The following is a 17,377-nucleotide window of genomic DNA, read 5'->3' on the forward strand; positions in this document are numbered from 1 at the left end:
GGAATAAATTCATGATTAAAATAATCATATGTCATTTTTTATTATTTTTGCATTGTGTTGACCCTTAAATGCAAAACCCTTAAAAGTCGTTTGATTTTAATTTTTTGTTCATTTATTCCTTAATATTTTGCTCATTACGTTAAAATGGCTGGTATTCGTAAAAAGCAACAAACCCCATTCGAAATGACTTTTTTTTCTCACAGTAGCGGTAAATTAGGGGTTTGAAATGTCTGTAATAGTTAATTTATTCCATTTTACAGTAAAGTGCTTGATAAAATGCTTCAACCGGCAAAGTTAATAAAGCCTGATTGGAGATTTACAGTTAAAAAATGTATGAAAAATACACATTTGAGTGCTGTAAAAGTTTCTGCAGAATTTAATGAAAATTGTACTTTTAATTTCCACCTAAAATTGTTCGCCAAGTTCTCTGATTAACTGGATTAAATAAGAACTCTTCCCGCTGAAATTTTCTTGTTTGTGCGAAAAACAGAAAGCTTACGCTTTTCGTCCCAAAATCAATGATAAATAAGCTGAAAACATTTTGGGATAACGTCTTACTTACAGATGAAAATAAATTCAACATTTTTAGTTAAATTTTTGTATAATTGTTAATAGAAGAAAAAATGAGGTACTTAATCTTAAGAACTTTTTTGGATCAGTTAATCAGGACGGTGAAGGTGTTCCTGTGTGAGGGTACATAGCATCAAGACTTAGCAGTTTGAAATTTTTTTATTGAATAATGAATCATGCTGTTTATTTAAATATTTTAAAAGACAATTTTTAACTCTTGGCCAAAAATTAGGGTATCGGAAACAACTTTTTTTATATCAAGATAACGATAAGAAGCACACGGTTTTCAAGGTTTGCGTCTAGTGCCTCGAAAATTGTCCTAAATTTTAGAAAGTATCCCCTTAAGAACTTAATGTAACATATTTAGAGGTTTCTGGAGGTTAGATTACGAAAATACGGCTTTAAAACGAAAAGAGAGCTAGAAACAGTAAGACTCTAAGTGTGGTTGAACATTTACTCAGAAATTACATAAAAAAAGAAAAAAAAACATTGAAAAATATTCTCAGACGTTCAAAAGCTGTTGTGGATGTTGAATGATATTCTACAAAATAAAACTTTAATAAAAAGTTAGATTATTCAATAATAGATTATTCATAAATAGATCAAGCGTACAAATGACATAAAATTTCCGGCACTTTTTAACCGACTTCAAAAAGGAGGCGGTTATCAATTCATACCGTATGTATGTTTTTTTTTTGTTTGTCCACTCATAGCGTCTCACCTAGTGAACCGATTTTGATGATTCTTTTTTTAATGGATAGGGGATGGCTCAACTTAGGTCCCATTACTTAGTTTGACCATATTTGTTCTTTAGAAAAAAAGTTATGGGCAAAAAACAGTAAATTTTATGCAATTTCCCTAAAAAATGTTTTTGTAGCGAAGTTCGCACTTTTCATCCGTGGACAACGGTGGCTCAGTGGTAGAATTCTCGCCTCCCACACGAGCGACCCGGGTTCAAATCCCGACTAGGACAAAGTGAATTTTACTAAAATTTCGTTTCTACTGTTTCCCGTATTTTCTCGAATCTTCTATTAATTTCTGTATCTTTCCAAGTCTGGAAAGTTCCAGCACTTTCTCAAGTTGTATATAAGGAGATGTAACGTTCATTCGTGGTTCTGAATAAAGATCTCGAGTTGAGACTAACGAGTATTCGCTTCATTTTGCTTTCACATTGTCTTCGCTATCTTCATCTACGCGACAATAGGAAACTCATTGTTATAAAAGTTTGGTGCCATATAACAGTAACATTAATAGTAATTGTAATGATAATTTTGAATGAAGACTTCTCTGAAGCAAGCATCAAATTTCTTCAAGGGACATTTCGATAATGGGGAATCTGGCGCTCATTTTTGGCGTAAATAATTTTATTTTAGTAACCCTGCTGATTTATAGTAACCCTATGTGAATTATCAAAATCTTCCTTTCTTCAGCGCTATTGCTCCATAGTAGGGGTAAACCTAACCTGGAAGCGAGGTGATGCAGTGATTAGGATCTGCTTAGCCTTCACAATGCTACCATTAGGTTAGACTCAACTACTCTGTAGTATTTTTATCGTTATCATCTATGCCGATAACAGATGATACGGGCTAAGTAAGAAAATACAGGATTGCATCATGAGCAACTTAGATACTGTGGAATGTAAATTTAGTTAGGAAAAACGTAATACTTAAATGGTTATAATTAAATTAAGTACGCATGATTTCCAGAGAGGAACAAAGATAAGTTTTTAGTGCCAATCGCTTAAAGTTTGACGCGTGTCAATAGTTTTTTTTTTTTAGTATGGAGCATTTTTAAGAAAAAATGTGAAGTTTCGTGATGGTAACTTCTTATTATTTCTGAAATACCTACATTTACACTAAAAAGAATGAAATAAAAAAAATTTTGAAAAAAAAAATAGAACCGACTTCAAAATTGCTCTAAAAAGTGAAAAATAATTTTATTCTTTAAACACCATCGATAATGCTTTTAAACATAATTTTTGAAGTTGGCGCAAAAACGATAGATAAAATCATTCACAGCCATAACTCAAATGCAACTATAAATTTAACCAGGACCAGTTTCTTCACTATCACATACATTATGCATTGATGACAGCATATTTGAATAGCGATATAAATGTTTCGTTCGTAACTTTGAATGCTTTTCTGAAAAAAAAAATGAACGAAGCATGGTTATACTGGATTTTACGTTTTATTTTTGCGCCAACTTCAAAAATTATTTTTAAAAGCATTATCGATGGTGTTTAAAGAATAAAATTATTTTTCACTTTTTAGAGCAATTTTGAAGTCGGTTCTATTTTTTTTTTTCAAAATTTTTTTTTTGGTTTTTGATTTAAAAAAAATAAGTTTTGATATTTCATTAAAAATTTTATGAAGTTTTGTCAAAAAATAATCATAGATTTTAAAATTAAATACCTATCCCAAAAAATTAATTCTAACCAATGGATAGTGGCCTATTTCATTGAAAGTCGTAGGTCGACGAACACTTTTGGATGCCACTATAAGTGGATTAAAAAGTCATTTTATTATCAATATGACTTTCAATTATGTCAGTTCTATAAAACGACTCTTTTATTGAAATGGCAAATGATCCTTCCTTGCACCAGAAATTTAAAATAATACCATCCAGTGAAATTCTGGTTTATGTTTTCAACTTATCTGCCAACAAAAATAAATATCACCGCATACATAATGCTCTAAACCCAATCTGAGAATGCAATTTTTTTCCAGAAAGCCTGATATTAAGTATGTATCTGTCATAGTAAAGATAGGAACTACTCATGTCATTTAAATAAAAACTTTAAAATTTTCTTTGAAACAGGTTGTAGATAGTATTCAGAGAAATTCGAGTTAATTTTTAAATTAGGGTTTAAAGTCTAATTTCATTTTTAACAAAAAAGTGCTTTTATTGAAAATAAAACGTTTCTAGAACGTTGCATGAAAACTATGCTTTTTAGAAAAACACAGGGGTTCCACGAAGAAAGTGGACTTTCGAAAGGATTCCATTTATCAAAAAAATTAAGAAACGCTGATTTAGAGAAACAATCTCCGTTGAAAACTATACTGACACAAAAAACTTGACATTTGTGCGATCAGAACTCAAGGATATATTCCATTTCAAAGTTTTAAGAGACCAATCAGAAGATGAGGTTAGAACTTATCGCCTTTTCAGAAGAATGACAGGTCATCAAAGTAAGAAAAACAAGGTATCTATATTTTTCATTACTATTCGAAAATAAATGCAAATGTTATGCCATGATACGCAAAAACACACTACAAAACCTCGCACAATTTGAGAAACCACTCTCTATGCAACGCATATCATTTTAAACACTTGTTAACCGCTACATTTCCCCCCAAAAGTGTTATTGAGGGTGAGTGACAAGTGGTCTAAGTCGCAAAACACTGCGTTTCATATCTCTGTGAATATTAGTAGTACTAATTTCAAACTTTTTTTGTTGGAATTATTTTTCAATGGAGATTATTTCCCTAAATATAAGTAAGGGGACCTGGGGCCAGTATAAAAAGTTAAATTTTATATTTTTTGATTTATTATTATTTTTACTTCAAACTTTCAATATCCTAACCCTGCATCTGATTTTGAACATATTTGCAATTGGAAGTATACATCTAGGACTAACGGTTCCAAAAGTAAAGGTCTTGCAGGTCAAAACGGAACACCCTGTACACTGTGCATGTATATGGTGCAGCAAATGAATTTAAGAAGACAGCCAAAATTGTTGCTACGCCACTGTTTAAATTATTCATGTGGAAATTTCATAATTGGTGAACAAATTTCATTAACAGCCAAACTTAAAACGAAGTATATTGCAACAAAAGCATTTCCTGAAAATATTTTTCCAAAACAAATTTCAATACTTATCGCTCATAGGGATTGTCTGTAGGCAACTGCTTTACCAAGTTGTCACCCACATGAACGTTGTCGATATTGGGTGATAAATGGTCCTGGATTGAAACATACTTCTGTTGATAGATGATTGATATTTTTAAATGAGCCCTATCTGTTTGTTATTTAAGTTAATTTAAAGATCTGTTAATCTATAAGTGTGCTGAAATGCTGCATTTTAAGCATTAGGAGTTGGAGGATATCAAACTAATTTACAAACAATGATGTGCATTTGCACTTTTTACCCAAGCCAATCAAAGTACACAGTTCTAGAACTAAATATCTAGTTTAGATATCGCAAAAAACATATTTTAAGCTGAAGTTTATTTACAGCTAATTCGAATTCACATTTTGAATAATCAGTTTTTTAAAAAAATGTAAGACTTAAACTGATATTCTGATTTTTGTTAGTAATTTTATGACTTTTCTCAATGTAATCTTTCTTTCATTTCTTTTTATCCCCCCTAGGCATTTGAAAAAAATATTAGGAAAATTTTCTGATGCTGAATCATCGTTTAACTCCAAAAACAGTGAAGAATTCGTGTGTTTTACTACCAGTAACCACGAAAACTCTAAAGAAATGTTAGACACTAGTGAATTTCAATCATTAAAAAATCAAAGTGACTCTTCATCTGATGATGAAAGTAAGGAAAATTTTGAAAACTACTTGGACTCCTATTCAAGAAGTTCAAATGTATTCGACTTGAAATCCCTAAAACAATGTTTAACCAGGTCTTCCAACCATCATTGGAATCTTAATAGTTTGGTATGTGAAGTTTTTTTTTTTTTTTAATTTATTTTATTGAATTGGAATGTTTGCATAGGTGCGTGCTCAAAAGTCACCAAGGGTACCGCAGTACACCTGTTAGCTCAAAGGAAGAAAGAAAGAAAAGAGGAAAAAAATGAAGAAAAAGCAAAAATAGTAGAAAACAATAATTTAAGATGCAACTGCGTTGTTGCAGGACCGGAAGGAGTAGAGTGATAAATATTTGCACTCCCCCCTGATTCGTTTAAATGATGGGTGCAGTGGTACCCCCATTATAGAAGCTCTGCTTACGCCTGTACAATGTGTTTTTCAAGGAAGTAAAATTACAAACTCTTGTTTTTATTTTATTAATTTTGCTCACAAAAAAAGTGATAAATAAAAATAGTTAAGTAGACTTTATGTTTAATAAAGTGAAACAACCATATTTACTTTTAATATTCATTGAAATTAGGACTTTAATTCTCACTCCATTTTGTTCTCCACATTAGTTTTCCTTTTTTGCCAAAAAAAAAAAAAAGCCTCAAAAGGAAAAGAAAAAATATATAGTTCTTTATTTGTCTGGTCCCTAAAAATAATTTACGACAGCTAATTTATTTACGAGACTTAAATTTATATTTGCATCATTCATTTAATGTTAGTAATTGGTTAATGATAGCAAAATGTTTGTGCAATAGCTGCTACATTAAGCACAAGCTAATGTAATACCATTAAATTTTTTTTATATTAAAACAGTTAATTTAAAATGATTGCTTTTGGGTTGGCTAAATGCATTGACGAATTCAACATTGTTTGGAAACTTTGAGACAAAAATTGCATCCATGTGTTTGTGTGTTAAAGAAAAGGATTGGAAATCGGTCTAAGTACAAAATACAATTACCAGCTTTTTACCACGCTTATTAGCAGTTCATTTTATAAATCAACATGCTATCAATCATGATGCTATTTGAAGAAATTGGCAGAAAAGAAATGCATTTAATTGTTTAACTAATGTAGCATACTTACAAAATATGTATATGTAACTGTTGAATTTCTTTCGTTTTGAAAAATACTCGATTTTCTTTCATGAAAATGTGGACTTAATTTATCTATAAACCATGAAATATTCTTTTGACATCTTTTTTAATTGTACTGTTCTCTTTAAATGAACAGAATGTCAAAGTTATGCTGTGCATTCAAATGGAATATTGTGACTGTGATCTCTATCAGTGGCTTCAATCTAGAGCCAGAGGTAGTTCTTCCTTTTATTTTTCTTGCCCAGACTAAAATCAAATAAATTTACTCATTATTGTCATTTTATATTTTAAAAGCATTTTATTCATTATTTGTTGTCAGTTATATTTTAGAATTTCTTCCTTTTAGGAGAAGATTTACCTTTCCAAAAAGATGTTATGCTTATTTTCAAAGATATTTTGCAGGGTGTTGCCCATATACATTCTAAAAATATTATCCATCGGGATTTGAAGGTATTTTTTGTATGTATTTGTAAATGTTAGTATTATATGTATCATTGAAAGATAATGCAATGTTAATGTGCAAATTTGCAGGAAACTGCAGACCTGTGTTTTGGAGTTACAAAGAACCTATTTTTCAATGCAAAATAAAAAAATCTTATGGATGAAAATGAAAAGACAACTGACAAAAAAAAAAAAAAAAACTTGTTGGTCAGATATGTTTTTATTCATTGAAAAAGCGATTCCTTGTAACCCCAAAACATGTCTGTATTTCCTACAAATTTGTGCACATAAAAGTTGTATTATTATTTTTTACCTTTCATCACAAAAGTTTTTATATTTAATTTTTTGTGCATCTTAGCTTACCGCTGAACAATTCCAAGGTATTTTTTTTCTCTTATTTTTAAAACATGTTCTTTTTGTTTCTTCTTCTTATTATTATTAAAGAAAACATTTAAAAACGAAATTCACAAAAATGGGGAAAATAAAATGCTAAATTTGTCTTTTTGGTACTCTTCTATCAGCTAAGCAATAGTCAATAATGAGTGCAATGTACATTTGTACATGCATCAGCTATGCCTAAAAGTATTGTAACTCATGATTTTGAGTTTTGAAATGATTTTTTTTTCCTGTAATTAACCAGTTTGTCTGAATCGTACAATTTGACACCAAATAGTGAAGCTGTCATCATGTCATTTTTAGATAAAGTAATCATTTGCATATACTATTCGTTTAATAACTAAAGTTATATTTTAGTTGGAAAGCTCTAAAAGCTATGTAGAGTCTATTGACCTTGCTGAGTGCATTAGCAGAAAATTAAACACATTTTTTTTAGCAGGGCTACCTCAAGCCTTTTGTTAAAGGCTTAAAAACTATTATCGCTGCCACTGTTGAAAAGAATTGCCTATATATAATGTGCATGCTGAAAAAAAAGTGATGTAGTGGTAGTCATTTTCTTCAAGAACATTCCTACCCTCAATCATCAAATTTTCTTCAGCATTGGGCATTTTAAAATCAAGATCTTTAATTAAAAAAAAAAAAAAAAACGATGCTTGTGAAGAAGAAAAAAGAAAGAAAAAATCTGCAACATAAATTATTACGCTCTCACTTAGAGTTGTTATAATTATATATCAATAATCAAGATCAAGTTAGTTTTAAGCTGCAAAATTCCATGGTTATGCTTCAAATAATTTTTTTAAAAATTCATCTAGTTATTCATGCATTCAGTTTATTATTTTATCTTTCTACTTTAACTTGTGTTATAAGGTACTGTTAACGCACTTTTAAAAGTTAGTCACTAGCGTGGTGTGTTATTACTAGTTGAAGTATTTAAAACTTACATTATTGTCAAAACTGCTAAAATATTCAAATATAGTTTTTGATATTAAATATTTGAATTTAAAATTTTCCAGCCACATAATATATTTTACTCCAAAAAATATAATGTCATGAAAATTGGAGATTTTGGGTTAGCCACGCTTGCAGACTGCTCATCTCAAGATGAAAATGGGCAAGTTTCAACTTCTTTTAGCTCCAATCTTGGAACACTTCCTTATGCTGCTCCAGAGCAAAGAGATCCGAAAAGTACTTATGATTCAAAGGTTTGAAATTATTTATTTCTTTACCATAAATGTTATTGCAGTAGTCCATCATTATATTTTACTTGTCAAGAAACAGCAAACAGGGCTATAGACAGGAAAACACTACCTCACCGAGCTTATTATAAAAAAAATATTTAACATGCATGTAAATGATATATGCATCTACAAAAATTTAGCTTTGCTTTTATATTAGAATCAATATTTTAGTAAAGAAAAAAGAGAAGTAAGTTAGTTTGCTCATTTCTTTTTCTCACTAAAAATAAATTTAGTACACTTCAATTGTTTTTTAGTAAACTAAGTAGGGCTCGATCAATGGCATTTTTTGGCCGATGGCCGATTGTTTTCCTCCAAATGGCTGATGGCATAAAAAAAAAATCAAACAGAAATAAATTGATAAGACTGTCAGGGATTTAAAGGATCATCGATTCATTTTACTTTACTTCCTTTCTTCGAATAAGGAATTGCAATCACAAAAAAAATCAGATTTCGACCTAAATTTCTATTTGACGATCACCCAATTTATACTTCACAAGTTTTTTTGGCACTCTGTACATGCATATGTACCTAAGAACATATAGATAACCAAAATATCCATTTTGAACGCCTCCTCAGTTAATTATCGCAAATTCTCTTGTGATGTCTTCATGCACGTAAACTTGCGTCACTCAAAAACGTTATGAAATAGTAAGTTGAAAACTCATAGGTATGTAGTATGATCTAAAAGTTCAAGGACATGTTGTATAAAACCTTACCCTGAATAGTTCACATTACCGAAATACATCTATCTACAAAATAGTCAGCTTGAACGACTATGCACTTCTGCCAACGTTCGTATAGCTTTTAGAAGCACTCCTGGAAGACATTTTTTGCAACCTCCTGTAACACCTCTTGCGCTGCTGCTTTAACTTCATCGTGCGGAAGAAGGCGACTTTCATGTTAAGGATGCACGGTTCGATTGGTCAATGCTCTGATATGACAAACAAATAACATCACATTTCGTTAGACTTAGCTCCGTGTGACTTTTACCTGTTCCCAGCAAAAAAAAAAACATTTGCATGGACGTCGCTTTCTTCCCTCAGGAGAAGATAAAGCTGCATCATAGAAGGTAGCGAAAAATGGCTTTCAGGAGTGTTTCCAAAAGTTGATACCAAATGATTTGTTTTTTTTTAATTGAACATATAATTAAGATTTCAGTAATATTGTAATGTACGGATTTAGGTTCACTAAACATAGTTAAAAAAACATTAATTTATGTTGTTTAGTCATTCAAAAAAAAAGAATAAAACTATGAAACCGTTAACAAATTACGCAAATAAAGTGGAAAGGTTGCGCGTAGACATTTTTTAGTCATCAAATTCAACAAAAAAAGTAGAAATCAAAATAGGAATAGTTTTATATTTATTTAAAATTTATGAATAGAAAAGTTTGCATTTTTCATAAAAGCTATAACAGTGACATAGATTTTGCTGAAAAAAGAAATAGCCATGAAAAGAGCAAGGTTCTTAAAATGCAGCTACAATAAACAAACTCAATATTTACACCAAGTTAATAACTGAATACATGTACTACTTGATCTAATGTTTGCACACATAATATTGAACAATTTGATTGTTTAATCTTATATGAAGTTTTACAAACAAATTTAAAATTAAATTTTTCATTTTAGCAATAATTTTCTAAAATTTAAAAAATTGCATAATAGAAAATCCTTTGAAACTTTTCTATAAAAAACAAAAATAACTTATTCATTGATTTTATATAAATACATAAAAATAGTTACTTACAACAGAAAAAAAAACCACCGCTATTAATGATGCAAAAAAGATGGCCCATTACAAAATATAGGTGAAACAAGTATGAGAAATACGCAAAATGACATTTCTTGACCAAAATCAATAATCGCTAAACATTTAAGAAATGCTTGAAACGAAGGGGGAATGTTAGGGGGGTCACCCTCTGATTTTGGAGTAACTCACACTTGGAACCCACTCTCGGCCTCATATTTTTTGTACAGAACCGCTACCACCAACGCCTTGGAAGAGTTTCTGAATCTACTTCAGAACTTCCGAAGAAAAAATTCAAAAGTCCCTTTGATTTCCGAATTATGTCACCATTCAAAACGTCTTTAATCAATTTCTTACATTAATGCTCTAAATTCTTTCTAAACAATATAAAGTTTGAAAAAAAAAACCTCTAATTTTATGAATGGTATTAGTTTTAAACAACTCAGTAGAACAATTAGAGTTTAATTTCAGAAATTGAGGGAGTGGGAGGAGAGGCACGCAAGTGTTCTCGGAAATTCAAAAAAATAGTCGTAAAAAAAAGAGAGTTCAAAATAATCATAAACATTCAGCAGAAAAACCCTTTCAAAACTTATACCCGAGTTTGTTTTGATGTGCAGTGGTGGATTTAAAATATAGCAAATGTTGCAATTGCGCGAGAGGCCCCATAACCATAGGGGCACCGTAGGAGTTACAAAAATTCTTCTGATAAATGTTTTACAACTTCTGTGATAGAGAAATAGGGCCCCAAAATGTATTTCAATGGGCCCCAAACTTGTAACGCCGCCGAAGCGATACAGAAAAAACTGCATTACTGTGATTCATGTTACAGATATCGAAAAATTAAAAATTACCGTTGGTTCAACAGAAATCTAATGAATGACACAAAACCGGTTTCGCCATCTCTTATAAGTGCACAACTGGAACATACGCACACCCCACAGGCGAAATTTTAACCTTCTACAGCTTACCATTTTTGAGTTATGACTTATGAGAGATACATAGGTACATCCAGCCGCAAGAAACAACGCAATAATTAACTTGTTTGGTACCTGAATGCAGTATTAAAAACTCTTTCGGGGTGACTAAAATGGAAATTCATACTGAAATTTAATTAAACAATTTTATATGAAAACGAAAACTCCCTTTACTTTGTATTAAAAAGCAAAACAAAGATACTTTTTTTTTTCAAAAACATCGGAAGTTAGCATTGGCCGCCGATGGCTAAATTGTTGAACCATCAGCGCCGATGCATCGGTCGAGTCCTAAAACTAAGTCAAAGCAACAACTTGGTTCCACTGTAGCAAGTTCAAGGAAATAGGAAATTATCTATACATTTTGTTCATTGGCAAGCAAATATAAGAAAAAGGCTTTACCTAAGAAATTATATTTTCGCTAATTCAGTGATTTCAAACTTAAGGCAAAGCTTTTTTTTAACCTTTTAATCATTTTCAAAAAACAAAAAGAAAAGAAAAAATATTAAAAGTAAAAGACACATCAAAACAAATATATTTTGTCAAAAAAAAAAAAAAGAGTTTGCAACTCTTTCTTTTGGATAAAAATAATGAACCATGTATTTTACTTTTCTTTTGTTGCTAAAAACTAAAAAAAAAAAAACTAAGAAATGAATATACTTTAGATTTTTTTTTTTTTTTTTTGAAATTAAATTATCTTTTTAAACTGTGTGTTAAAAATTAACCAAAAATTGTTCAAATCAAAAAGTGAAATATTAGAATAAGGTGTCCTTGCCCAGATCTTTCGAACAAAAAAAGTTTGATCAAATCGGACTATTCACTCAAAAATTTTCTTTTTTTTTAACTGTTCAATTTGAGAGAAAAATCGTTCAAACCAAAAAGTGAAATAAAAGTGACCAACAAGACACATTTATTTTCTCCGTCTCAAAACCCTACTTTCTAATTTTTAATTTTTTGATATGTATTGAACTATTTTAGTTATTTTTGCCCTTCTTTTTTTCGTTTTTAGCGACATTTTTAAGATGCATTTCACCTCCTTTCATGCATTTTTCTTCTTTCATTTAGTTTTACAGGAAAATAGGCTAAAGATGCAGAAAACTGAAAGAAATTCAAATGCTAAAAATATGTATTAGAAATAGCATCAAATAAAATTTATTCTTAATTGTCTAAGAAAAGTATTATCAGTTCATTAACTGCCTATCCCAATTAATTTGCTATGATGCTTTTATTTATTTATTTATTTATTATTTTTTATAAAGGGGGATGATTAGGGTGACCCATTTTACCATGATAAAAATTGAAGTGTCATAAAAATACTGGGGCACCCCCTAATTTTGTTAGACTTATAGAATAGACTGTTTCTGTGAATTTTTGTTACTGTACTTAAAGTAGAAGGAGGTGCCCAAAGGACCTTAACTAAAGAAAAACCTACGAAATTTGTGGCTTCACAATACAGTGCAATATTTTAAATAAATTAAAAGAAAATTCCTGTTACTATTACTTTTTAATTACTAGATTAATTAAACTTACAAATAGTAAAAATTAAGTTACAATCTGGCACATGCAAACTTGAAAATATATTTTTATCATATAATGATTTTAATTATTTCAAAATTGAGTTCAAAAGTTCCTTTTTTGTGGAAGTTGATGGAACATGTCTTCTATTTCTCTCTATTACTTGCAAAAGAAACTGCTTTTCTTCCTCATCTGTAATAAGGAATTTATTATAATCTTTGAAAAGCTTGACTCCTCTTTCGGCAGTATCATTCACAACATTAATCTCACCTGTAACGCTTTTTTCCTTTGACTCTTCATTTTCATCCCATTCTTCAGGTGGTAAACTGAAAAAAAATTGATTAATTTCTAATCGTTCAAAAATTACAGCAGTGTGTTCTGTTGCAAAATCTGCTAAAGTAATTTCTTCCATATTTTTGTTTCTGAAAACATCAGAACTTGCACGTACTTTCCTCGATTCTTCAGATTTGATAGCTAACTTGTTTATGATTTGTTTTTTCTTCAGAAGAAATGACATTATCTGAAAATAAAGGCAGACCAACCAGTTCATCTGATAAATACCACAAGTGTCTTTCTAAGACTTCACTGGCTGCTTTACTTATTTTAAAATCAATTGATTCATATTTTTTTAAATCCTTAAAGTCATTTGCAGCTTCTGTACTCTTAGGGGCTTCAATCCAGGCTTTTGTGTGCAAAAGGGCACCAAACTTTACAAAACGTTCAAGGTCATATTGTTCTTTTTTAGTAAGCTTAAAAACATCTTTCTGATTGCGGAAAAGATATATCTTGATACCATAGATAAGTTTAACCATCCACCTTGCATGATGAATAGCGCCGGGTGCCTGCCATTGTATTTTTGGTGGTGTGTTTCCTAGAACAATTATTGTGAGTTCTAAGAGTTCCTTGTAATCATCTCTAGGCCAGAATTTTACCACAGATAAAGTTTTAAGTGTCGATACTCTAAAAATATCTGTATCGGTTGTGGGTTCCAAAATTTCAAATTTATCTCTTTCTATTCCATTCCATACAGTTATAAATCTTTTAAATAGAGGAATTTCTGGAGAATTGGATGGCCCTAAACATAAAGTAAATACTTTTGCTAATATTAGTTCAAACATATGATGGCGACAAGCTAACCACATCAGTTGTCGCCCCACTTTCTGTTCTAAAATAGTACATGATCTTTAATGTGACCAGTGTTTGTCGAAGTTGTATCAAAGCTCGTAGCTTGAACTTTGTCAACAATGTTCCATTGCTCTAATAAGCTGTAAACAGCTATTGCAATATTTTCTCCGGTCCCAGATGTTAATTTTGGTACTCCAAGTAGTTTTTCGTCACCATTTCCAGTCACAGTAACAGCTAAACAATCTACAGTTCCTTCACCTTTAATGTCAGGTAAAATTTTACCATCCCAATGAAGAACGATGGGATATATTGGGTTAAAATTTATCTTTAGTTCTTCAGCAATCTCTTGTCGGACCTTTTTCCTGTTTCTTTGCAGACTACTAGGAGAAAATGAAAGCAATGTAAGGTCCTCTTCAAGAGCAGCTGCTATTGGTACTATAATTCTCATTGCTTCACGATCAGAAATTTTACCACGATCTAAGGCACTTATAACATGAGGATTATTAAAACTTTTGTTTTTGGTGTAGCAGTACTGACTGTTTTGCTACTAACCTTGTATTCTCTATCTTCTGTGTCATCGTCACAACTAGACGACGATGTAGAACAACTTTCCTTTGTAAAATAATCTGGTGATAAAGCTGTTGAAGCTATTGCAGACCTTTCTTGTCTTTCTAAGTGTTCTTTCCTTCGTTTTAAAGCTCTTTCATTCTTCAAAATTAATTCTTTATTAAACACTGAAATAATCATTTTTCTTTCATTGCGTTGATCTTCAAGAAATTTTTTATCCTCCAGTATTTTAATCATGTTCATTGCATCTAAATGTGCAATGTCAAACAGAAAATCTACATCAGCAGTAAATTCTTGTTCTTGCTCTCATTGAGTTTGTGAAGAACGATTTGAATGTTTTCTAAGTTGTAACCACTGATTATGAATTTTTTCTAGCTTATTAATTGCATGTTTTTCCAATCTCGTGGGAATTGCAGCTTTGGTCCAGACTGTCATAAGAATTATGCACGAAATGTTGACAAACTAATATTTACAAACATTGAAAATATGAGGTTACAGGTAATGATTAGCTGTTGCAGTTAAAGTCAATGATTAGCTGTTACAGTTATATTATGTTACTCATAAAAGTATTCATTTATAAAGGTATTACTAAATCAAAGTATAATTTTAAAAAGTAAACAAATAATTAATTCCCTTAACTTTTACTTTAACCTTTTATTGAAGAATCTTCAAATTTTATATTTTTCATGTTTCTTGGGCATCGACTTATAATGGAATACAGAGTTGAAATTTTGGATGTAGGTAATTAATCACCATTCTAAAAAAATTAAAGGGTTCCCAGAACAATAACTAAGAAAAAAAATTTGGGGGCCACCCTAGGGATGATAGAAGTAGTTATAAATTATACTTGAAATGCAAGTCACAAATTTTTACTTTATTTTTAATAAAACTGATGTAAATATTTTTTCCTTAAGGTGGATATATACAGCTTGGGAATAATATTAATTGAGCTGCTAAATGAATTTCCGACTCAAATGGAATTCAGTAAAGCAATTGATGGTATACTAAAAGGGAATTTTCCTGAAGTAATGATTAAAAATTATCCAAATCATGTAAGTATAAAATAAAAATAGTTGTTGAACTTTGCAAATGCTATATTTTAAATTTCTTTGTTCATGATATATTCATATGTCTCAAAATATGCATGAAAATAATTAATTTTCATATGTGTTTTGAAACAGGCTTGTATGTAATTTGTACTAGTTCCTAGAATGTTGAATGTGCTGACAGCTGTTGATTTTTTATCTTTAGAATCCCCAAATTCTAATCATGAACTCCAGAGAGTTCCTTGTTTGGAGAGCAAAGCAAAAGAGTTTTGAACTTTGACTTTTGAACTCAAGATGTGTCAAATATTGATAATGTACCCCCCCCCCCCCCATTCAGGATCTAAAGGTTAATACATTTGTTAAAAAATACATTAAGTTAATTAGAATGTTGCATTTTTAATGACTTTTTCACCTCAGATTTTATCCTTAGTATCCCATGTTCTCTCAAAACATTTTAAAAAAATTTTAACAATTCAATAACTTCATTTCTTGTTGTTAAAGATTAATATAAGTTTTCAAAAGACTCATGATTTCTTCTTTTCCCTGTTAAGTACACATTTTTATTAACGACTTCAAAAGAACTGATCTAAATATTTGCTTGATTTATATTTTAATGTTTTTTGAGAGCAGTGGTAGATGTAAAAGTGAGATTTTTTTTTTCAAAAATTATTTCTCTAATTTGAAAAATTATACCACTAGATTTTTGTCTTAAATATATGTCATAATGCATTTTATTTGAAATCAAATCAGGAAAACAATACTTGCAAACAGTCTGTTGAATTGGTTATAAAAATGATCATAGTTACTAAATAGTAGATTGGATATAAAGGATCATTTTTTTTTATATTAATGATGAAATTAATATTTTAAAGCGTTGTGTAAGAATAAATGCAAAAATCCCATATATTTACGTATAGTGGAAAATTATAAATCAACAATAAATTCATAAAAAAAACAATTCAATTTTGTCAAAACTTACCATCATTCTTTTTATTTTATTTTGATATCACGTTTTTATCAAAAATACTAAACCAAATCACCAACAACAAAAAAACCATATCAATCAATATTATATATATATATATATTCAATTTGATCTATGCTTAAACAATACTTGAAATTGGATAATTCGTTATGTAATTAGTTGATATTTTGGATAGCATCGAAATGCGACGATTTCTCTGCTCATCTGAAGTGCATTCATAATTTTAACGGCTATTCCTTTGTTTTTTTTATCGAATGAAACGGCTATGTACTGCTTTATCACTATTGAGACGTTTGAAGATCACATGCTTGAAGAAACTATCGTTGGTCCACTGGAGTTAATGACAGGATTAAGTAGTACAGTTCACAGGCTATATAGTTGAGTGTTCAATAAATTTCTTGGAATGTTGATGAATCGGCAAGTTCATGGTTTCTGGAGCAACATCAAGTGGGTATTGAAACTTGTTAATTTTGCGACTATAAGTAGAAATTGGCGTCTTGAAAAAAAACTTGAAGATGTTTTGCAGATAATAAATTTCTTGGAATATTAATGAATTGGCAATTTCCATGGTTTCTGGAGCAACATCAAGTGGGTATTGAAACTTGTTAATTTTGCGACGAAGACCAAAAATTTTAATTCTAGATAAATATATTCTTGATTATCATAATTGAACATTCATAAAAAATACATATAGTCCATATCTTACTCAGGATGTTTTCAGATGTGGAAGAAACTTGTATTTTTTTCTTTTAAGCGGCTGGAACAACACACAAAGATTTCGCACCCACATCATGCTGCTTCTCCACGAGTACTGCACTGGACTTTTTTGTAGATAAATCAGAATCACAAAAACGAAATGGCACATAGACGCTATGTCTCAATATCCAATCACATTGTTGCATTTAAAAAGTGACAGCATAAGACTCCACCCTTATTTTTTCAAATTTAGGTGAACAATTTTGGCTCGTGTTGGTGCTGCCCTCTATCAGTACAAAATAACAATATTGTAAAAATCCCAAAAAATAAAAATGTTAAAGTCTGATTCTTTAACATTACTCCCCCCCCCCCCCAAAGGAAAAAAAAAACATAT

The 17,377-nt window shown here is 30.3% G+C and overlaps 1 protein-coding gene across 1 annotated transcript in view; it reads left to right on the forward strand.

Moving 5' to 3' along the window:
* Positions 1-17,377, forward strand: part of LOC129217221 (eukaryotic translation initiation factor 2-alpha kinase 1-like) — a 53,272-nt gene that overhangs the window by 16,234 nt on the left and 19,661 nt on the right. Inside the window, exons 11-15 of the mRNA XM_054851497.1 lie at positions 4,945-5,242; positions 6,392-6,470; positions 6,602-6,705; positions 8,106-8,294; positions 15,171-15,308. Coding sequence (XP_054707472.1) covers positions 4,945-5,242; positions 6,392-6,470; positions 6,602-6,705; positions 8,106-8,294; positions 15,171-15,308 — 808 coding nt within the window. The remainder of the gene's footprint in view (positions 1-4,944; positions 5,243-6,391; positions 6,471-6,601; positions 6,706-8,105; positions 8,295-15,170; positions 15,309-17,377) is intronic.

The sequence above is a fragment of the Uloborus diversus genome, chromosome 2 (assembly GCF_026930045.1).
Source record: "Uloborus diversus isolate 005 chromosome 2, Udiv.v.3.1, whole genome shotgun sequence".
In the NCBI taxonomy this organism is placed as follows: Eukaryota; Metazoa; Arthropoda; class Arachnida; order Araneae; family Uloboridae; genus Uloborus; species Uloborus diversus.